Genomic DNA, 23999 nt, shown 5'->3' on the forward strand with positions numbered 1-23999 from the left:
ATTATTCTCTGGTAAATTATACTTCGTTTCAATATTCGCCATTTACGTCGAATCTGGTTTACGATTTTATACCTGACAAAGGATTTTGGATGAGAAAACAAGACTAGTTATAAATATCTGAAAAAGCGTCTCTGAACATAAAAAGGTGATTCTATAATACTGTATCAATTAAAAATTTGTTCTTTTTGATTTAAGTTTTCTGTCAGAGTGTTCGATCGTATTACTGTTGACCACTGGTACCATTAAGCTCAATATAAATGAAGACGTTTCCCTTTGGTTTTAAGTTAATGTGAAAGTCGTCTATAATTCCTATATATATTTACTATCGTACATTTTATGCATTTAATATCGAACAGGAAATAAAATACAATATACAATACATTCATATGGATACAATAATGTACTAATTATATATCTTTGTATGGCACATAAAAGCATAATTCATACTAATAGCACTTATAAAGAGCTTACAATGTCACGTGATCCGTAAGTATTGCTTAGTGTGCTTTTGATCACACAAAAAGCACCATTACTCTCAATGGTCCATGATAAAATTAATATATGTCACGGAACTATAAAGTTAATTCGTTGAAATGGCAAATCATTGGCACGAAGAACAGTCCATAGTTTTATTTTTTGCATAAGCCATATCAATCAACAAGTGTTTGATGCATCTTTCATCTAAAAAAATGAAAATGAACTGAACAAATTTTTTGCAAACTTCGGAATGCCTTTCGAATATGAAACTTTTGTTCCTTTTGGTCCACTCCGACTCGTCACAAATCCACCACCGTTGCCTCCTCTGTTGAAAGTTCCCCCAAATGCAAAACCATTTCCGCTTCCGGTGCCACTAGAAAACGACATTCCTCCCGCATTTCCGTCCCTGCTTCTGAAAATTGAAACGAACATGAGCATCATGTAGTAAATGAAATGTTTTGTCAAAGGTGTTTTAGATTAACTAATGAAGCAGACCAGTTCGTCATTGATCACTAGGACATATGTGTTTTGTACTTGCAACTTTAAAAAAAAATCATTTTCCTGTCGACTGACCCTTCGTAAAATATACTCACTGAAAAAAATATTTCAAATCTCCGCTGTAGACCGAATATCTTCTATCAGATTTCCTGCGTGTTACTCCGCTTGCTTATAAACTCTGCTCCACTGAATTCATAAGGCATAATAACAACGCATTTGTGTTTTTTTACTGTGAAATAGTCCGTTATAAAGGGGATTACTCTTAAACTGTTAGTTTACCTGAAAGCAATACCCTGTCCGTTGTTCACTTTAAATGTTTTTCTTGTTCCTGGTTTCATGTCGTTTATTAATACGGTTTTAAAGCCAGAATTCTTTCCTGAAAAGTCTGGAAATGTTGGTGGGAAGAGTTGAGCACCAGGGAAAGTCTGTGGTTTAGGCCTTGGAGCTGGGGCTTTCATGCTCATAATATTGTTGAATGTTGTAAAGAAGTCATACATGAATTTGTCCATTTGGAAAGGGTTATAGTAAGAAGAACCATATGGACCTAAAATAACATTTGAAAAATCATAAGAATAATAGCTGTTGTAAATATATTCAGATTATTATTACTCTACAATGTAGATGGATATCGCAAAATTAATAACAACTAGATAGATTATCAAATATGTATTGCAACTAGGTTGATATTGCAAAAAAAACTTATAAAAACAAGTATATTGCCAAATAATAACTAGGTAGATATTGCAAAATGTATTACAATTTTACAGATGTATATTACCAAATTTATCACAACTAGGTGGATATTGCAAAATGTATTACAACTATGTGGAAAATACAAAATTTATTACAACTTGGTGGACATCGCAAAACCCATAAAAAAACTAGATGGATTATTTATATTGCAGAATGTATTACAACTAGGTGGATATTATACAAAATCTCTAACTCGGTGGATATTCATTTGCCATTGATATCATAAACACATCTATTTTGATGACTGTCAGTCCAAAAATTATAATATTAAAGATATATACATTTAAAATTAATGCCAAAAGTAGCAACAGAGGATGCACTGTCATATGTAATTTACTCATTCCAATCTGTCTGTTCTTAGGAGATAATTAACTTTGAAAATCCAATAGATTCTATTTTATTAGAGTGTTATTTACAGAGCTATCTCCCTTAATTTTGAATCAACAGTGTAACCTATGTCATATTTATCTCCTCAGAACACGGGTTATATGCAAAGTCGAATGTTAGTTTGTGTTTACTATGGCAATTCAAACAAAATATCAAAATTAAAATGTGTAGGCTTTTTAGCATTTTGCATGATTCTTAGCTGCAGTGGTACAAAAAATGTATTTAAATAAACTGACTCATCACGCGCATTTGCCTCTCCTTAAAAACCCTATATGCGGTAAGTCTTTGAGGTAACGACCATTTGATATCGAGTGGGGACATTGAAGATTTTTCGGTTCAAAATATATGTTTTCGCCATGTTAACGGTTAAAATACCTATTTTCATATATATATATATATATTGAATCGAATTATTTATTTCATTATCTGTAAAAGCATAATATATTCAGATCAGAGTGATTTGAAAGGAAGTAAATAAAATATCGTTTTCTTCATTTTCAATATCAAAATATTCATTTTCAAAATGGCCGGTGCCAACTTAGTTAACCAAAAATTCTTCCAAGAACACCCCACCCCCTGTTGATATCTAAATGACATTTTTTTACTTATGATTTTGTTACATTTATATTTTATACTACGACTTTTAAAAAAAATATTGAGAATTTTACGTTTTAAAAATAAAGCATAAGTTTTAAGTTCACATGGAGCCTTTTTTTATTAATTATTTCAAATTTAGCTCTATATTGAATATCCCCATTATATAGAGAATTTAGTGTACTACAAATGTATCTGGTAATTCGGGCGAATTCTTATTATGCATACAAATGTACATGTAGTTCATAGAAATATTTTGAGCTCGTGAATTGCGGGAGGAATAACTGTTACATTATAATATGAAGTATATGTACTAGGCTGAAAACTCCATATTAAATTGTGACACATTTAATACCTTTTAAAATATGCATGTCATTCTGCTTCATGCACACATTTGCGGATATTTTTTTAAATGTAAAATCAGAACCTTGTTTTTTAATTAGTCACGTGATAACTTGAATAACACTATATATTTTGGTCATTGATAGATGTGGCGTATACATTTTTCGCAGTAGTTACATAGAAATGTCCCACTGAAACGTCAAAAACGTCAAATTATGCATTCAGTAAAGCATACGTTCAACAACAACAATCTGGAGATTTTTGAAGGATTTTATGTAGATTCTAAAAACAATGAAATCGGAATTTAGTCAAAACTTTAAACAAAAAAATACAACTTACCACCAAATGAACCATGTGAAACTTGAATTATGAAAAACAGTACTGCTAAAGCTTTCATCATGTTCCAATTTCAAAATTGTCACCTGAAAAATATAGATAATCCATGTGGCCAGTTCAAGTTACGAACGGTATGCTTTGTGGTTATTACCAGTAAAAAAAACTTTTACTTTACAACATGAACATATTGACGACAAGTTTGGGGACACCTACGCATGTGCAATCATCCGAAATACGGTAATAATGTTTGACGAGACCAATATTATGATATTTATGACCATAAATATCACCATTCCTATCTCTAAATCAGGTGAAATTGGACAATCCAGTGCAAATTGTCAGTATAAACTTGTAAACAATTCACTAATTTTATATAGTTATTTCTATATCTAGATTAACGCCCACTTCTAAAATATATTTTTACATATACAAATATATAAATAAAATAGTTTATGCTTCTTTACAATAGTGAATCGCTTGGGGTATTACATAGTTTTACCAATATAACTGACAAAAAGAAATATTTAGGCAAATACATGTATTTATATATTAATTATATATATTACACCTTTAAAATAAGATAGTTATGTAGTGTTTTTGTAAGTGTAAGTCGCTAATATCGTTAGTGACTTCTTGCACTCGTAATTTCAGTACTGTACATTCGTATATGATTTGCCGTATGATATATTACTACAACACCTTTTGCTGCAGATGGGTGCCATAGAACCGTCATCAAAATGCACCTCTTAAATGCCACACACTTGTGTTCTTTGTGTGTTTTTACTAGTATGAGAACGGGAAGTTTACATGTAAAGATTAAAATTTTAATGATCGTTTAGAATTGAACTTTCTGTAACATAACCGAGAAAAGCCTAGTCTCCGATGTAGAGGTTGCCAGTTGTTTTTGACTGAGAAACATTCGGGTCATCACAGTTATAAAATCACCCGATTCGTACCATGTCGGACTCACTGGAAGTTTGTCGATCTTATAATTAGCTGATTGACAAATTTTTTAGTTACACAATAATATAGAATGTCAAGTGTATTTTCGGAAAAGGAATATACACTTATTTTGCTGGTAATGTACAAATGTATGTCAAAGATGTGAAATGGAAAAGAATATAAATGTATATTATCAATCATTACCCTTGCATAGTCTTCCTGAAATCAATCTTCAAGTTTCAGCTTATGAAAATTTGTGATTATGTGTATTCTGAACCAACTTGAAGCCATACATACATACATACCATAGCCAGGGTTTATGGTGAAAATGAGAATGGGAGTTAAGTTAGGCAGAGCACTGAATTCACCTGGATGTTGAAAGCAAGCCAAAATCGGTGGCATAGAATATTTGACGATTAGCGACTTTGAAGACTTTAGTCATTGATTTCATTGATTTTTATTTTTACAATGAGTCTGCGCCCCGTGCAGGTCCGGGTGTTAAAAGAATAGGCCTGCAGCAACGCTAAGCTTGTCGTAAAAGGCGACTAAATAGTGCTCAGAACCCTAGCCGGGGGCTAGGCGCTCTGCCCACAGAGCAACTGGGATGTGTGCCCCAGGTGGTGGAATGGGGTACCCCTGGCATGTTACATGCTGGGGTTGTCAGGCTATAATAGGGAAAACCTGACCGCAAACCATAGTGGTGCACCGTGTTGGCAAAGATGCCACGTTCCTCGCACGTTAAAGAACCCTGCTGTGGTATTCGGTAGGAGTAGGAACCTTTGCGCTCCGCCACAGGAGGCTAAATTGCCCGACCTTACCCATCCCTTTTTCTAGTGGCAATCAAAATTTGTCGACCCTATTATCCTTGTGACTCATCCTTTTTTTTATCATTTCATGTTCATTTTATCATCCATTTCATGTTCATTGTCTGAATATAGCTGAAATATTGCTGCTCGGACGTTAAACCCCAACAAACAAACAAAACAATGAGTCTGCCTTTAACAGAACCTATTTTTAGATGAAGAAGAAATAAGGTTGGTAAGGTAAAAGAACACACACATTTTTTTGGTTTACATTGACTACAACACAATGTATTATCTAGGTACATGTACATTGTATTTGTGCAAGTTTTTCGACGTATCCATAATAACAGCTATTTTTTAATAATAAATTCTCCTTCCTTACTTAATATTTTTGGGTTTTGAGTTCTTCTTGTGGAATTTTTTTATTTATTTATTTATTTATTTATTTATTTTTTTTTGGGGGGGGGTAACTTCCTTAGTGTTTGGTTCTTATGCTGCTAATACATGTAAGTGGTTACTAAAGCGTACCGACATTTGTAGTATTTATGTAATTGATGTTTTTGTATTCAAATATAACAACCTTTCAAGTGTAGCTCCACCTAAGTGTCATACTTAAGCAGAAAATTTTTGAACTGATTTTCAGTGTGTTAAATTGTGTAATATTTTTTACGCAGTGGTCAGATTAAAAAAAAAGGGGTTGTGATCACACAAAAGTATTTTCACCCTGCCGCATTCTTTTGCAACTGCCCGGAATTTCTTGCCTCTGTATGTACTGTTCCGTTTTCACTTCCTGATTACTTTTATGTAGCTGGAGTATATAGGGGCAACTATTTCGCTGTATTGTGTGTAATGTTGTTTTGGGACCAGATGCAGCCCTGTGGAGTGAAGGTTTCTCCGTCGTTGATTGTAGACCCAGGATGGTACTGAGCTGACATTTATCATCTCGATGGGGTTGCTGTCTCTTTGACATTTCTCGTTATATAATTAATAGTTTATGCATAATTATCATTTACCCCAAAACCATTTTCGAAACCGCTAGAGCGCCTTACTGACGATGCTTTCAAAGTATTAATGACATTTGTATATAATTAAAATTTTATATTTAAGTAAAATTCTATTGTGAAAAAAGTAATCAAGGGAACCAAGGTTGTAGCGTAATCATCAAACATCACGACTTTTCATTCAGAATTTTCAAATTTCCTTTCATCTGTGGCAACATCCCTTCAACACCTGCATGTGGAGTTTTCATTACGCCGAGCTTGCCGAAACCACGCAGACTTTTTGTATCGCGCTAGAACTCTAACAAATAGGCTTCTGGAACAGGGTTATGTTGCTACAAGATTGAAGTCATCAGTACAGAAGTTTTGTGGTCGTCGTCATGAAATCGTGGATCGTTACTGTTTGTTCATCCGCGCCATGAAAACTGATTTGTTCAACGGGTCATAAGTTTCCTTTCCTTTTACGTCTACCCCGGACTTGACTTTTTATAAGCAACTCGACGGGTGTTTCTAGAAAAGCAGAGAACGCTTACCCTACCGGTGCACCTGGTCCATGCTCCTAATTTTAGTGGAGTCCGAGTTGCTCATTTGCTTTTGTTGCTTTGTGTGTACGATTTTGGTTGCTTTGTGTTCTTTGTTGTTTGAGTCTGTTTTCCATGTCTGGTCTTTGTCCCTGGATTACATTCTTTTAATTACCGCTATAACCTTGGTTCCCTTGATTACTCTTCCAAAAAAATAAAATAATAATAATGATAAAAAAATTGTTAAAAATGCGGGAGTGAAATCATGTGCTCCGGTAAATATTTGTTTATTGTTAAACCAGAAAACAACAAAATAATCATTCAATTTTCATTAACTGAAATTTAAAGAGAGCGAATGAGTAATCCAGGGAACTAAGATTCTATTGGAAATCAAACGAATGCAATCCAGGGACAAAGGTCAGATATAGAAAGCAGACACAGACAACAAAGAAAATAAAAACAACCAAAATAATACATAAAAAGTAACAAAAGTAAATGAGCAACTCGGACGCCACTAAAAACTGGAGCATGGACCAAGTGATCCGGTAAGGTAAGCATCCTGAAATAAACACAAATACAAATCAGTTATTTAGTAATAAATTAATTAACGTTAAAAAAGTGAAAATTTTAATCAGCAGATAAGTCAAAGAATAGCCCAATGGAAATGTGTATCTTTGTTTTATTAAAAAATGAATATGGCAATTCAAGCCTATTTCCAGATTCAATGTTTTAACAAACATCTTTGTAAAGCTTTTACCATTGGTAGCGATGAAAAGAGCAAATACTTAAAGTACTTATTTTAGTTTTCTTTGAAAAACAGGAGAGTAATAATCATTAATGACAGCTACAAATATATAAACAAAAACAAAGATTTACATAAGAAAACATAAACATGATGGTTTTACCACATGATTCCACACGTGGTATTACCACATGATTCCACACGTGGTATTACCACATGATTCCACACGTGGTTTTACTACACGATTCCACACGTGGTATTACCACATGATTCCATGCGTGATTTTAAGCAAAAATATTACAGTGATCGTGGATATTAACTATCACTGTTGTATTTTTCAATAGCACGTTAGTTAGCGTTTGTTTAGTAATGTCATCATATATAATTGCGATTTTTCCTTTCAATGAAATTTGACTAAGGCACTGAAAGCACATTGGTACAGCGCGCAAAATGTATATACATGTACAATCACTATGGTAATCATACCGAGATTCTATGAATGGTGTGTTCAGCACAAATAACCAGGAAAAACGTCAAGCAATGCTCAATAACTTGATTCCCCCTCCCAATTTTGATAACATGATTCTTGGTTTGGATAAAAGTCTAAAATATGAGGTGCACAATGGTAATATGTAATAAAGATTCTGTGAAAATTTCATTTAATTCCATTTATTTAGGGAAGAGGTGGGCTTCCATCATGAGAAACGGAAGAAAGGGAGATAGTAGGGTCGGATGGAACGACAGACGGATCGACACCCCTATTACTATATTACTACCTCTTTGCACCTAGGGGTATAATAATAATGAAAATAAGTAATGACCGATGACCAAACCTTTGATTTCTGATTTGGATTTATAGAACAGAACAAGTTTTCTTCTGGAAATGGTCCTATGTGAGTTGAGACGACCCGTGTAAGATGAGTTCACGCACGTTCGTTTTACCTTGTTTTCTAAGCCACTGAAACGTCTTAAAGTGGAAGTGACGTGGTCATATTTAAAACAAAGACAAAAGAGACGCGTCACTATACGCTAGGTTTCAAGAAATGGCGGCGCTCTCTCGGAGAAGCGAAAAAATACATGGTCTTTTCGTTCATTCCGCTGTGCTCCACTCGTGAAACGAATTAAATTTCTCAAACTCGTGAAAGATAACCGGATATTTAATCTTCACTCAACTACATCTAAGAGCCTACTACTCACGAGAGTCAATGGGGTCATAGGTCCACAAAAGACGTAAGGGGAAAATGATACAACAAAGAAAGCAGACCAGAAATAAAAAAGAGATTTAATTCCTATAATAAAAAAAATCCTCCTGGTTGCTACTTCCATTTAAAATACTTCACAATTTTCCATCATATTATTCTTGTAAATATCAGAATAATATGGTGGTGTCCTCAGATCCACTCAAACTTAATTTCAGTTCAAGCGTTGAACTTATGATACTCCCGTTGAACTGTTAGTAAATAAATGGCCTATTTTATCGCAGTGATCAAGATAAATGTAAAATTCGCCGATAAATAATTCACGTTTCGCCCGCACAATCATTAACATCAAATGATTTATACATTAGTTAATTGTAAAGTAAAGTTTTGTACCAATTTACGACAAGGGTCAAATGGGCCTGCAGTTTAACAAGTAGATGAGAGAACTGCACCACAGAACTGAAAATAACAATACCAAAATAAAAAACAAAACAAAAAACAAACAAACAAACAATACAATGAATAAATAAATAAAAATAAACAAAAATAAACAAAAATCAAATGAAGAAGAAACAACTGGCGTTATCTTAAGCTATGATATCACTTATAGGTATCAGTGTAATAAAATTGCTAATTCTATATTTGGTATGACATGATACTGTAGTATTATGATTGCACTGTCTCTTTCGTATATGGTAAATTATATAATATGCTTAACATGCTTGCTTGAAATTTGCTTGTATGAATAATTAATGCAATAATACATGTATAATGACTTCTTTGTTCATAAATTAAATTAATTTTATAAAAGTCAATTGACTCATTTTGGAAACAAGAGTCGTGACGTTTTTCATTAACGGTTACGTAATAATTAATATTTTAATGATTAGTGACTTGATAAGGTCTTTCCCACATTTTCTTTTCTTTTTCCCCCCAACATTTACTTTGACATGGACGTCCATCATTGTTTTTTAAGATTACCAGTAGACATCATTTATGACTTTTACAAGAAGATTATGTGAAAGATTTGATTATCCCCCTAGAAGTATTCTCCCCTTTATTGGTGTTTTTAAGGTTATCACGATCATTCTTAATAAAAATGAACTGTAAGCAGGTGACCCTGCTAAGGTTTTCATTATCTACTTTCAGAGTTATGTCCATTTTCAAACATTTTCTTTCGTCACAACCATTATTTTTAGATTTAATCTGAAAATTGTTACATGTACAATAATACATGATATTATAAATTATTTGCTCAATTTATTTTTCGAATTATAAATAGGTATGCTGAAATGAAAATATAAAAAGTCATGTTGAAATAAAATCGTACCGCATTGAACAAAAAAAAAAAAAAACCGAAATGTAAAGAAAAATGTGAAAAAAGGGGAGAAACAAACAATGGTATGAATTTACGATGTAAAACTACAATAAAATAAAGCGCAAACATTATATAAAACATTCAATGAATGAGTGACACGGCCTATAAAAAGTAAGTCCATTTCTACCACATCTTCTTCAGACATATAGCTTCTGAAATATTGACCATTTAGCTTATTTATTGGTCATATGACTAAACAAATGGTATCGGGACTGACACCTTATTTGCACGTGGAGATGATTTGTGTAAGGGTTAACCACATATCACAATATTCTGTCATGTATTAATTATCCCTGTCCAATATATCAGTCCGTAGACATGTATAGCATACTTTATATACATGTATGTGACCTACATGTTCTTACACTTTATCAGTAGAACATCTTCTCTTCTCTTTATACAGTGACACCTCTCTAAATCGAGCCCTGACCAATCCGAAAACTCGTTCTAAACCGGACGCCTTTTAAAGTCCTTTAATATCCATTTAAGTGTACATTTTACTTTGAACCTTGGTAAACTGAACACCTGTCTAAACCAAACCAATTTTAAGTCCTTAAGCGACTTCGTTTAAACGGATTTCATTGTATGGGTTTTAACGTTTAAAATCGACTCCACGATATTTCTGATTGATCAGAAAGAAAATGCTTCAAATCGTGAAGTTTACGTTTGCTGTCTTTCAGATATTTTTCCACATACATTTGGTTTAAAGTTACTTAAGTGTCATTTGAAATTAAAATATATCCTAATTCCTAGTTTTTATCCGAAAAGTTTTTTTTTCTTTCTAAAAATATTGATTAAAAATATAATTTTTTAAAAGTTATTCTGTAAAGGGAAAATAAAAAAGTAAGAAAATAATGTAAAAGGTTTTAAATGAAATATGTGGGGCAACGTAAGGACAAAAAATAAAAAAACAAAAAACAAAAACTGATTTAAAATGCCCTAAAAATCAGCTAAAACTTGTGTATTCATGTTTCCGGTATATGAAGCATAAACTGCCCAAAACTTGGTTATTTCGAATAACCTGGTCAAAAGTTTAAAATAATCCTTTAGGAAATCGAAATGACAAAACTCATGCGTGATTTTCAACGCAGGCTTAAAGAGGAAGGCAGTGCCAATCGGAACTGCTCAGCCTTTCTTGTTACACAAAAGAAAGAATTCGGATGAATTACGTGGAAGAATATGTCTGGAGTTCGACCGATCCGATTCTAAAATTATAGTTAAACTGGTTGAATTGTTTACCAATACTTTTTTTCTTAGTTCCTCGTTTCCTTCCAAACTTGTCGAAAGAGTTATTGCTCTTTACTTCTAGTAATATCGAACTAAACTATTTAGTGCCACCTGGTGGGTAGAACTACTTTGATTCGCTTATGAGTACAATGCTGGGAAATTTATAAGAAGAAATTCTCCTTTCTGCATCCGAGGTTATTTTTTCAGTGTAGCGGAAATGGCCGAATAGTTCCGATTGAAGGCAATGAATCATCAACAAAGTTGTTATTGAGTCGCACAATGAATGCCTGCCGTTGCTAAAGAGTAATCAATGGATTATAGCGGAAACCGAAAGAAACCCAGGGATGAAAACCAGACAGGGAAGTCAGACACACACAACAAATAACATAAAATAACCAAAATGATACGTAAAAAAACCCCAAAAGTTCATTGAAGATGAGCAACTGGGACTCCACTATAAATTGGAAGCATGGACGAGGTGCACCGGTAGGGTGACCAATAAAAAGTCAAGTACGGGGTAGACGAAAGAGGAAAGGAAAACTATGACACTTTAATTGAACAAATCAGTTTTCATGGTGCAGATGGATCCACGAGTTCATGATGACGACCACAAAACTTATGTAGTGATGACTTCAATGTTGTAGCAACATAACCCTGTTCCAGAGGCCTAATTGTAAGAAATCTAGCGCGGTACAAAAAGTGTGCGTAGTTACGGAAAGCTCTGCCATAATGTATGAGTTGTGATATGAAAACTCCATATGCAGGTGGTGAAGGGATGTTGCCATAAATGAAAGGAAAGTTGACAATACAAAATGATAAGTTGTCGTGTTTGTCGTATAGCTTAGTCAGTAATTTTCCATTACTATCAATCTCTAAGTGTAGGTCAAGCTATGAGGTTGCATGAACTAGTAGATTCTGTGTTTTTACAGCAAGGTTGGAAAATCTATCTACGTGTATTTCAATTGAGGACAGCTGGTTTTGAATGTGTGACTTTCTAAACTTGAATGGATATTAGTTTCAAAAATTATTCCGTTCTTTACTAGTAAAAATCATTTGAACGTTATCAAAATCCTAACGTCAACACTTACAGCAACATTACCATAGTGCAGAAACATACAAGGCCGTAGCCAAGGGTGCGACGGGTGCGATCGCACCCAAAATTTTTGAAAAAAAACTTCGAATTACATCATAGCCTGTAATAGACCCTTTTGTGCTAACTTTAGACTACTCGATGAGCATGTGGAGAGCATGCCCAATACACACTTCCGCGAGGAAAATTCTTTTGTTCTACCCAAGCCCTACCTCGCGGAAGTGTATACTGAGCATGCTCGTTAACTTACCACATAAACAAGTAAAATTGCTTGTCGGTGATCAGTTCGCACCCCCTCTCCCCATTCAGAAAACCTGCCTTGCATATAAAATATAACAACACGTACGAGTCCAATAAAATATTGTGGAATTCAACAGTAATGTCGCACATTTGAAGTAACATTTTTACGAACCTTAAACATATATAACGCTTAGTCTCTATTAAAAGTTTTTATCTAATCGTTAAGGGCTGTCCAGATCGTAATGGCCAATGATCATAACTGGTCGACAAGCTGTGCTTATTTTGATTGATTGGAACGATCTAGCGAGCAATCTTCTTACATGTTCTTAATTTATGCTTGTGTGTTAAAACTGGATTGTCTTCCCGTTATTTTAGGCAATGTTTTAAAGTGTCAAATTATGTCAAAAATGTTTATTTACTAAATTAACATGTCTATGCTACAGACATTTTGAAACCTCTTATCGTGATCTTCATCTCGAAATTACCAAAGATGTACTCTATGACAAACGCGAAGACTTCGATATCCCAATTTTCAACAATATCCTTTGTAGCAAAATTCAAGCGGCTACAGCGTATGACGTGTTTTACTTCTAATTCACATGCTACACAGGCAAAATGATTTTACAAAATTTTCTCATGAATTTTAGATGATTTTCACCTGAATTGAGCAAATAAAATTTGTAACAGAGTACACGTGAAATTCAGATGAATTGAGCCTTCACACGAAATTCATGTTAAGTGAATTTCACGTGAAAATCACGTTAATTTCATGTGAAGCTCGATTAACACGAATTTCACGAGAAAATATATCCCTGTGTATGTTAAAGAAATTGCAACCAATTTGTCGATTTTATAACAGATTGATACATTAACAAATAGTTAAAGGATATATATAGCCCATAATTTAAAGTCGTCATTTTAAAGGTTCTTCAGCCGTTACTTCATGAATGAAAGTAAGACTAACCCATCATCACCCGGAGGATATAATATAACAATATGAAATAATTCTCACTGTTACGCATAGAAATAAAATCCAAACTAACAAGTACAAAACAAATTGTTATTACGTCGACAATGCAGCTGTTTTAAAGTTGCATTATAACATGTAGCTTCATTATGCTATGTGACATACGGAGTGTCCGTTCTCAAGATGCTCAGCGAAAGATTGAATCATGACTGTATGATCTTGAACTCGGAAGTAATTTTTAGACAAGTTCAGGATTATCGGCTAAGACTGTAATGGGCATCTTTTACTTTTATCATTTTATTAAGTAGTGAAGTGAAAGTTATTTTATCAAGAAATGTTAAATTGTATATAAGTAGCACTCCAGCTAAGAATCATGCAAAATGTGATACATGGTTGGAAAGTGTACATATTTTTATTTTTGATATTTTGTTTATAATACTTTAGTAAACAGAAATTAACATTTTGTTTTCCAAATTACCAGTACTCATAAGAGATAAAAATTATATAGAAGGCACTGTAAATTAAGGGAGATAACTTTGTAAATGACTCTCAAATACAATAGAATCTACTGGATTTTCAATGTTGATTATCTCCTAAGATCAGACAGATCGGACTGAATAATTACACATTTCATAATATACACCCATAAAACAACTTATATACAAAAATAAAAAATATTAAGCCTTTTTGAGGATGTATCGCATTTTTCAGATTTTGCATGATTCTTACAAAGACAGCTACACAATAACCAAACTAACTTGTCGTTTAAGGAGAATTTATTTATTTGGTAGGGATGAACCACGAAGAACACAAAAAGGTAACGAGTGAAAAAAATATTTAAGTGTTCGTAACGAATGAAGCAGTTCGTCATGGTTACCAATTTGCCCTTTCATGGGTGAAAGTTTTGGTATACGAATAATCGATTTTTCACCAATGTCATTACAAAATTTTATTTATATGTCATGCTAGTCAGATGATGTACGTTCTTAAATAATACTCTACAATGCTCTTATATCTTTATTGTAATCATGATTTTATTACAAGGTCTGGTTTATGCATACTTTGAATGAGTTTTGAGGATAGTTAGTGACGTCAAACACTTTTTACGTCAACATAGCAAAGTATTTTAAAAGTAGCACTCAAGCTAAGAATTATGCAAAATTCGATTCATGGGTGAAAAGCCTACATATTTTTATTGTTGATATTTTGTTTAAATTGCCATAGTAACAGTTTGTTTGTTTGTTGGGGTTTAACGTCCGAGCAGCAATATTTCAGCTATATTCAGACGATGAACATGAACATGATAATAAAATGAACATGAAATGGTGATGAAATGAAAAAGGGATGGGACACAAGGACAATGGGGTCGACAAATTTAGATTGCCACTGGAAAAAGGGAGAGGTGGGTAGGGTCGGGCAATTTAGCCTTCTGTGGTGGAGCCCTATGGTTCCTACTCCGAGAGAATACCACAGTAGGGTTCTTTAACGTGCGAGGAACGTGGCATCTTTCCCAACACGATGCAACACTATGGTTTGCGGCCAGGTTTTCCGTATTATAGCCTGACAACCCCAGCATGCAACACGCCAGGGGTACCCCATTCCACCACCTGGGGTACACATCCCAGTTGCTCTGTGGGCAGAGCGCCCTAGCCCCCGGCTAGGGTTCTGAGCACTATTTAGTCGCGTTTTACGACAAGCTTAGCGCTGCTGCAGGCCTATTCTTTTAACACCCGGATCTGCACGGGGCGCCATAGTAAACAGAAATTAACATTCAGTTTTTCATACAACATGTTCTTGGGAGATAAAAATTATATAGAATGCACTGTAAAATTCAGACTAAGGGAGATATCTCTGTAAATGACACTCATAAACAATAGAATCTATTGGATTTTCAATGTTAAGTATCTCCTAAGAACAGACAGATTGTAGACCCGTAAAATAATTCAATTACAAAGATAAGAAATATGTAGCCTATTTGGGGGTGTATCGCATTTTTCAGATTTTGTATAATTCTTACAAAAACTGCTACTTAATGTTCGAATTTGCGACAAAGTGACAGAGTTGAAACAAAAAATCTATTAAGTAGTATTCTTTGTAAGAATCGTGCAAATTCTGTAATATGAGATACTCCCCAGAAAACGCTGCACATAATTTTTGTTACAAGGGTTATATGGAAAACCACGTGTTAACTTCTGTTTGCTATAACATTTTAAACAAAATATCAAAAATAAATAAATGCAGGCTTTTCAACCATGAATCACATTTTGCATGATTTTTTATCTGGGGTACTACTCAACACGTGGAATAAAAAAAAAATCATTACAATGGAAACAGTTGGTATACGACTACTATCTATATAAAACACCCACAAATATAAGCCCAATCAAACTACATAAATTGCAACTGCTAAGCAAACTACCATGTACGAATAAAAAGGTTTTTTTTCCGAAGTCGAGTTGTAATAAAAAATGTAACCCAATGTTAATTGATTTGGACCGATTCCCTGTCAGTAAAAGGAACATATATATTTGCTTTAACATGATGGCAGTCCAAGAGTAATCAAGGGAACCAATATTCTAGCGGAAATCAAAGGGTTAAAATCTGTTCTCCAATGGTTCTACGTCCTCAATTAGGAGCTTATCCAACAATGTTGAGTTTTAATCATTAAGAAAACCTGGCAAAGGGTGGCACGTGACAAATTTTGTTTAAAAAATTGTTTTCTATTTCATATCGCAAATACATCCTTTATCAAAATTGGACGTTGGTTTTTGATTGAATGCAACAGTCGAAGAGAAATAAATTACATAGAAAGCATTGAAAGTAATTAAAAAAAATTGAGATAACTTCAATTTGAGTCAAATTTGGTGCTTTGTTTGGGAATATTGAAATCATTTTCTGGGCCATTTATTGTCGATTTAAAACAAACTTTACACCTTTTACCATACAAATGGTATATACATTATATTGGAACAAACAATTCGGTGGAATGAATTTTACTCTGTGCCACTCATATCATAGGATGTGCCTGATTTTCACTTGGACAGCCTCTTATTAGGTAAGACTTGTTCGACTTCCTCTCTTTATTTATACCGACCATAGCATGCGCAAATAATCTTTTTTTTTAAGAAAATCAATAGACGCACACAATGAACTCGGCGTTTGGGAGAGCACGAGTGATTATTTCATTTAACTCTCACTATTTGTCTTTGTTTTAAGATTTGGATGAATTCTTATTTAGTTTTATTTGTCTTCAGAATTTATATATATATCTTCTGTTTGTTGTCTGTTGTTTCATTCTTGTTTTTAATGATCAGTCTTAGCTTTTAGCATTTTTAGTTTTTCGAGTTAGTCTGAGTAAGCAGTGATTCCACATTTGTTAAATATTTCGAGACAGCTAAGTCATATATGTGCAGGGCTTTCTTATTTTCATTATCTAGTTCTAGATATTCATCTGTCTTGAAAATAAAATGAATGGAATCAAACTTTACGAAAAATAAAATGAATACGACTACAACTGTATTCATGAATAAAAGTAAGAATAACCCATCACCACTTGAAGGTTATAAAATAACGATATAAAATAATACTCACTGTTTTTTACGTATATAAATAAAATCCAAGTACAAAACAAACTGTAATTACGTCGACAATGCAGCTGTTTTAAAATTGCATTCTAACATGTATCTTCATTATGCTATGTGACATGTTAGCTCCACCTTATAAGTATGATTAGAATATTAAACACGATGTATATCCTTGTTTTGAGACTGTAGACACTCGTCTTTTCATTACATGACAAGTTTTATTTACCTGTTATTATTATTATAACATATCTTTGTGATACGTTTTTATTGACGTTTCATCTGATTGTAATTGTCTTTTATGACTACAGCTAATAGTTTTGGTTAGTCTTGCGGTGTTATAGACAAGTAAATTTTAATGCATTTTTAAAAAAATGTAAATATCAAGCGCTACCTTTTTTATGAATTTCTTAAACTTTACAAATACGGGTATAATGTTGATGTATTGTCCTCCAATAGCCCTTCTTTTGGTAAATAATTACCCTCAATATATCTACCAGAGCTCGAGATAAAGGCGACTGCAGGAACAGCTTGCTCTACATCATGTTTGGACCTACATCTCGAACAACAGTGGTCATCTCAGCACTAAGATTTATTAAAAAAAAAAACGATTTTAGATTTAATATTATAACTTTTCCATACCTGCTACTTCATTTCCTGCATATGATGTTAATATTTCACGATTGATTCGCTACGCTAGAGCAAGAACTGACTACTCTAATTTCCTTGAACGCCATAAATATCTACATAGCAGACTCTTTAATTAGGGTTATGGGGAAATGCATCTCAGAAGGTCTCTTCCCAAATTCATTTTTAGATAGCAGTCCTTGGTCTTTGTGTTGATTTTACTATTGGTTTACCGACTATGAGGCAATAACATGCACATGCTATTTAATCACCACTAGTATATTCACACCGCAATGGAAGAGGGAGGATCAGCGTGCTGAAATACCTAGATTTAACCCACCGTTTCTTTTGAAATGTCAGGACCATTCCGATACCAGCTGCTCCGTTGGTGAATTGTCTGTTTTGCCAGATTTATTTCGTACTTGACTTGATTATGGATTGGATAAATGTTGGGTAATTTTGTTGTTGCTATTACTTGAAAATATATAAATGCACTATAAAAGGTCATGGTATATAAGGAATATTGGTCTATGAGGAAATATCCTTAATCACGTGGTGCACACTAAATAACCTGCAGTTATTTTCAAGTGTTACCACGGGCATCGAGGTTATTACAAATAAATCGAAAAATATAACAGTAATATCTAAACAGTAATATTTAATTTAACGTGTAAATCACAAAAAAGGTTCATAGTCAGAGTGAATGGCATAATTTTTTATCCAATCAGAAAGCGCATTATATCTGAAATTAAATTATTGAAATATAACAAAACTGGTATTTATATTATAACAAATGCATCAGGATATAACGTATTCACTAACAAAGAATGTATCATCTTTGAAGTCATTTTCAATTATTATTTATGTATTCCTGGATGGCTTCAAGAACATTTTATTTTGATGTTATTAGTATTTCAAAATTTTAAAACTTAAACAAATGCGCAACTATGTTATGTTTTGTTTCACATTAATAAACAAAGTTCATGGTGACAAAACAAATATTCAACACAATTAAGGTATGGTTTTGTTTAAATTGAAACGTGAAGGGTCATTATCGACCTGTTCTCATCTTTCATTTAATATCTATATAAAACGAATCAAAGAAAAGATATGAAATTTTCAGACGAATCTATATTTAGAAGTTGAGAGTAATAAAAGTTAACGAATGAATCAATATTAATTACAAATGTCATCACAGGAATAATTATTACATATTTTAACAGAGTAGAAGATTTTAAAAGTTGTACACGTGAAACACCACAGAAAAATTAGTTAAGGGACCATAAGTTCTACATCGGTTTCTGATTTATTTGCAAAAAAAATGTATTTTGACGACTATGTTTATTTTGTTTGTAACAGCGGCCATCTTTTTGATGTTTCAAAAACTTTAAAGCAATGTGTGCATAATATCCTAAAAAGCAACCAGGTTTCATTTTATTGTATTCACTAGTTTTAGAAGAGAAGAACACCAAAAAAATAGCCCGAAATATGTCGAAAAAGGGCAATAACTCCAAAATTGTCAAAAAAAAAAAAAAAAAAAAAACCTTAGATACATCTCATTTTTATTTAGTCAGAATTTTGTGAAACCTAACGGTTTCGGAGTTATATATGAAAAACTGCTGTCTGACCCCTATGTAATATTTTTAAAAACGGCGGCCCTGTTTTTCGGCGGATAAAAATTCGAAGCATAAACTATGTGCAGAATGCCCTAAAAGTTTTATCCAAATCCATTCTATAATTTCAGAGGGAAAAAATGTTTGGACATTGTTATCGACAACGACGCCGACAACGGACGAAAGTGATAGAAATTGCTCTCATGGCTAACAGACCGGTGAGCTAACAAGTTATGTATGGAAAATTAATTAACCAATCACTAGGCAAAACTACACCTGCGAGTATAATCCGAATGACTTCGATACTTGGGCGTAGTATGTCATAAAAACTCAACAAAAATATTTATCGTTTATTGTAATTTCTTCTGTAGACAGATAGTTGTGCAGAATTACATCAAACGACGCATTTCTTAAAAAAAAAAAAAAAAAAAACTCACAAGTTAACACATAAAATATAAGTTGATTTTTGATAGGAAAAATGTTATCGCTTACACTTTGCAACATAAGAAAAACAGCTTCATCTCTGATTTCAGTATAGCATAGTGCATTTGGCATCAAGAATCTATATTTAAGGACAGATTTATAATTTAAAACTTTGAACTTTTTAGCATTGAAATAAAATACATCTGTAAACCAATTAGTAAAAAAACTACTATTCACACCTCGGTAAGTAGCTGGTAAATGGTAAGAAATTAATTATTCAAAAGTAACCAAGTACATACCATTCCAGAAAAAAATTAATGCGTTCTTGGCACGAGTGATTATATTTTGGTTATTCACGATAACCAACTGATTATCCAATTTATTATATAGATTCTCTCTCTTATTCGTTGATATATTCAACATAAAATTTAAATTTTTGTGAACGGCGAATTGATATACATGTTGTGACGTTTTGGCGGGAAAAAATTCTGAGAGTAAAATTACCAAATTTATTTCACAATGTTAATTATCGAAATGTGTTACACAGGGAACATTCGGTAAATCACTGCTTAGTATATAATAATATTAATACTCCTAGTACAATTAAAAATGGCATTTCTCGTGCATTTATTGCGTTCACCGTATCTATTTTTTTCTACTGTTTTCCTTGTTCAGAATGACTCAAAAGACCTGCTCATACATAAAAAATGCATTTGTGAAAACCCACCTGAAGATGCTGAATTCAAAACGCAGTGAACCGTTAAGAGAACACAGCCTAAAGGCAAGACTAAACATATTGGTGTGTTCCCATTTCGTTTTAGCTATGAATTACAGGTGAAAATAGGTAAAAAAAAATATTAAGGCGAAATGTGAATTTATATATTTTTATGTTGTAAAAACAATATGAGGTGTCGTTACAATGATTAAGACAAAATGATTAGAAAATCAATTTTAAAATTTTTTTCTTCTTCTTAAACTATAAATTTAAAGTCTTCGGATACTTTTCAAAATTAAAAAAAAAAGAAACAATGCTATTAAAGTATATGTAATTTTATTTTTCGTGTATGAGTATACATACAATTCATGAGCCAATAAAGAAAAAACAAAAAATCAAAAATTGTTCAAAATATAATGAATGTATATGCATAGGATTGGATTAAACTAATGAAGTTATTATCAAAGTCTCTATTATGAATATGTAATCTTTATAGTCTTTATTCATTTGCACATTCAATAACAATAAATTGACATTATTTATTTAGGATCATGAATACTTGATAATTAAACGAAATAAGCTAAACATCACTTAGAAAGTTAACTTGCTTATACTTAATGCTTTGTAACTTGTTGCAATTGTGTTCTTAAAAATTCTAAAACAATTCTAACCATTGGGGTACATGTATGCTACTGTCGCAGCCAGATATTTTTGCCATCTCCAGTCTAACTACTGCAGATAAGATAAGAACTGCATCTATTTTGGAGATGCAGCATCACCATCTTGAAGCTTCATTGATTACTGTATATGGTCTATGAACCTTCACAATTGTGCTGTTTTGCTCAGCATGAAACTGTCTTCCGCTGTAGCTTTGAATTTTGTAGTGCTGGAATCATGCTTCATTACGATTTTGCTCAATTATGTTGTATGCTAGTGCCTCTTCATTTCTGTGTGCTTATAAAATTTGTTATGCGTCTATCTATTATTAAAGTGCTCAGTCATATCATATTTTCATATTTAATTTTAATTATGATATTCACATTTATTATTAAAATAATCTATCAAATAAAAAAGAAACAGGTGATTAAAATCGGGAAAAATAGGGCATTCTTTAAAAAAATGGCAAAAAAAACCAAACAAACAAACAAATTCGACTTAATCATTCACAAAATAAAAAATAAGTAAAATAACAAAAATACCAACAAACAATATAAAGATCTAAATATCCATCCTTTTAATATGTGTATATAAGGTTAAATTGTTACAAAACACAAAGTAGTACTTAATTACATGTTTACACAAGTTCCCATTTTTGCCTCAGTTCACTCCAAATTTTCTAAGGTTAAATGGAAAAAAAATATCAAATTGACAGCTAAGGCGAAATTGGAACAAGCCAAAATATTTACAATAGGTAAAAACGAAAAGCAATAAATTGCTTATGTAATAATAAACCATTATTTTAGATATTCGAGTTTAAATAATGTCAACCCTATGAAAATCGCTTAATTGCTTAACTGGAAATGTGCTGGCATTTTACATTTTTAACTCACAAATTATGAAAAATATCATTTATAATTAAAACATTAATGTTTCGCATCGTTTGCATTTGTTTTCCTGAACGAAATTTAAAAAAAAAACATCAGAAGAAGGCGTACGTGTCCCAATATTAAAATCCTAAGATCAAATGTAACTATGCATAATCATATTTGCACTGGATGACACTAAATGCATCCTTAGTAGTTGGAAAGTGTAACTAGGTCGTGTATACATATGAATGTGTTTAAAGTAAACGATTTCTGTCAAATGATCAATCGACAATAAATACACAAGCAAGTGTAGTGATAAATCCTGTGTAATGTGGATTTAATGTATCTCCAGGAAATACCAGGTGTGACAACGCCCTGTAGCTTTTTCCTGTCTAAGCAATTCTTTATTCTTTGTGTTGCACATGGTAGAACCTTTCGGTGATGGATTCGTCTTCGGTACGTTTGGTTTTGAATACTTCTTGTATACAATTAAGAAGATTATTGTTTGACTTGCATTTTTACCTGAAGAGAAAATAGATATGAGCCTCAAGTTGCACAGCTGTTATTGGCAGTCATCGAAAGTGTTCTACTTGTCAAAACCATTTGCATTGTTCAAATACTAGTATACTAATAATAGTACTTTAAAATCACACGCATATCGGCAAGAAAATACCGAAACGTCAGAAATAGAAAAATTCAGATTCATCACATTAAAAATACAAGGCACAAATGTGAAAACAGTACACAGAGAAGATCTTCATTCACCATTGAGCGATTGTAATAATATACAATGACAGAAAAAACTACAAAAAAAGAGAAAACGAGACATCGCACACGAAAGAACACAAAGTACTTTAGTTTGACTAACATAAGCACGTGTTAATGTATTTTGTTAACATTTGAAAACAGTGAGATCATCCGTCAATATATTGGAAAAAAGTACAGTATTTTAAAATGTAGAATATTCAGATTTGTAGTTCTTCTTCGATGTAAGAAACCACAGCCATTTATGAATAAAGTTTAACCCATTTTTGTTCTTTTTGAAACCGTATACTAAAAAATAAAATCGAAATTCTTAGGATTTGTTGTAAATCTGAACAGTTATCAAAACTAATAATGTTTAATTCTTAACTGAAATTACTACAAGAGGTGTTCATGAATAATACATAATTTATCTTTCAGTTAAATTTCAAGACAATACTTCATATGCGAAGGCTTTTTTAGAGAGTGGGAAAAGATTGTACAAATCTTTTATTTGATTGAATTCGATATAAAGTGACATATTTAGGAAACAGCACAGTTTTAAGGATAGCATTGTGTCATAATTGTTTATTGAGGTATGGCATGTGATATGAGCCTTAAACAGAGCGCAGATTGACAGGGAAGGATCCAGCATACACCACTAACATGGTGAAAATCTTTTTGAATGAAATCTTCATTTTTCACAAATACTACCACACAAATTTTCGTTTACTTTTATTTACGCACTTAAACCAGAGATACAGGATTCGCTGCTGTTAAACATTAAATGTGCCCTGGACATTAAACGATAATCCGCCATATTTAAGAGAATTAAGTACATATATCAACATTTAAAAAAATATCAATAACAAAAACATACGAAAGAGGGGGGGGGGTAACTGGAGCACTCGAAGTTGAAGTGCTTACAATCAAACAGGATATGTATTTACAATAGTAGAGAGAGGGAGAGAGATTTGTTCATGCATTTTCAAGGACACAGATAAACACGGTTTTCCGTTATCTTGACCATTATACCTTGAAAACATTTACCAAATAAGAAAAAATGAAATTAATTTGACAAACAGTCAAGTATTAAACTACCAAAGTTAAAGACAGAAAATTAAATTCATAAAAAAACAAGAAAAACAAACAAATAAGAATAAATAACACATGTATTACCTCTATATATCATCCATAATTAAATTACGCAGTACTATTAAGCTAGAGTCACGACTTGAACATTATTAAATTTGTCTGTTCTTTATACCCATGTGATGAC

At 32.6% G+C, this 23999-nt stretch overlaps 1 protein-coding gene and 1 long non-coding RNA gene across 2 annotated transcripts; both read right to left on the reverse strand.

Annotated features, from left to right (window-relative positions):
- Positions 1 to 328: 328 nt before the first annotated feature.
- LOC148620785 (mytilin-3-like) lies at positions 329 to 17230 on the reverse strand. Its single transcript, XM_088574582.1, has 4 exons — positions 17086 to 17230; positions 3391 to 3473; positions 1255 to 1519; positions 329 to 889 (listed from the first exon to the last, which is right to left on the reverse strand). The coding sequence occupies exons 2-4, from the start codon at positions 3449 to 3451 to the stop codon at positions 682 to 684; spliced, it is 534 nt and encodes a 177-aa protein (XP_088430708.1). The 5' UTR covers positions 3452 to 3473; positions 17086 to 17230; the 3' UTR covers positions 329 to 681.
- Positions 17231 to 20772: 3542 nt separating this feature from the next.
- On the reverse strand, positions 20773 to 23999 carry LOC148620786 (uncharacterized). Its single transcript, XR_015920953.1, has 2 exons — positions 23900 to 23999; positions 20773 to 22501 (listed from the first exon to the last, which is right to left on the reverse strand). It is a non-coding gene; the product is annotated as an uncharacterized LOC148620786 (long non-coding RNA).

The sequence above is a fragment of the Perna viridis genome, chromosome 3 (genome assembly GCF_037379345.1).
Source record: "Perna viridis isolate PV_CMFRI_1.1 ecotype Kerala chromosome 3, ASM3737934v1, whole genome shotgun sequence".
Taxonomy (NCBI): domain Eukaryota; kingdom Metazoa; phylum Mollusca; class Bivalvia; order Mytilida; family Mytilidae; genus Perna; species Perna viridis.

Excerpts from the sequence above, each read along its gene's own strand:
- LOC148620785 (XM_088574582.1), bottom strand. The coding sequence starts at position 3,451 with ATGATGAAAGCTTTAGCAGTACTGTTTTTCATAATTCAAGTTTCACAT. Across the intron at positions 1,520-3,390 it reads TTCACATGGTTCATTTGGTG|GTCCATATGGTTCTTCTTAC; the intron begins GTAAGTTGTATT and ends ATGTTATTTTAG. Across the intron at positions 890-1,254 it reads GGACAGGGTATTGCTTTCAG|AAGCAGGGACGGAAATGCGG; the intron begins GTAAACTAACAG and ends TTCAATTTTCAG.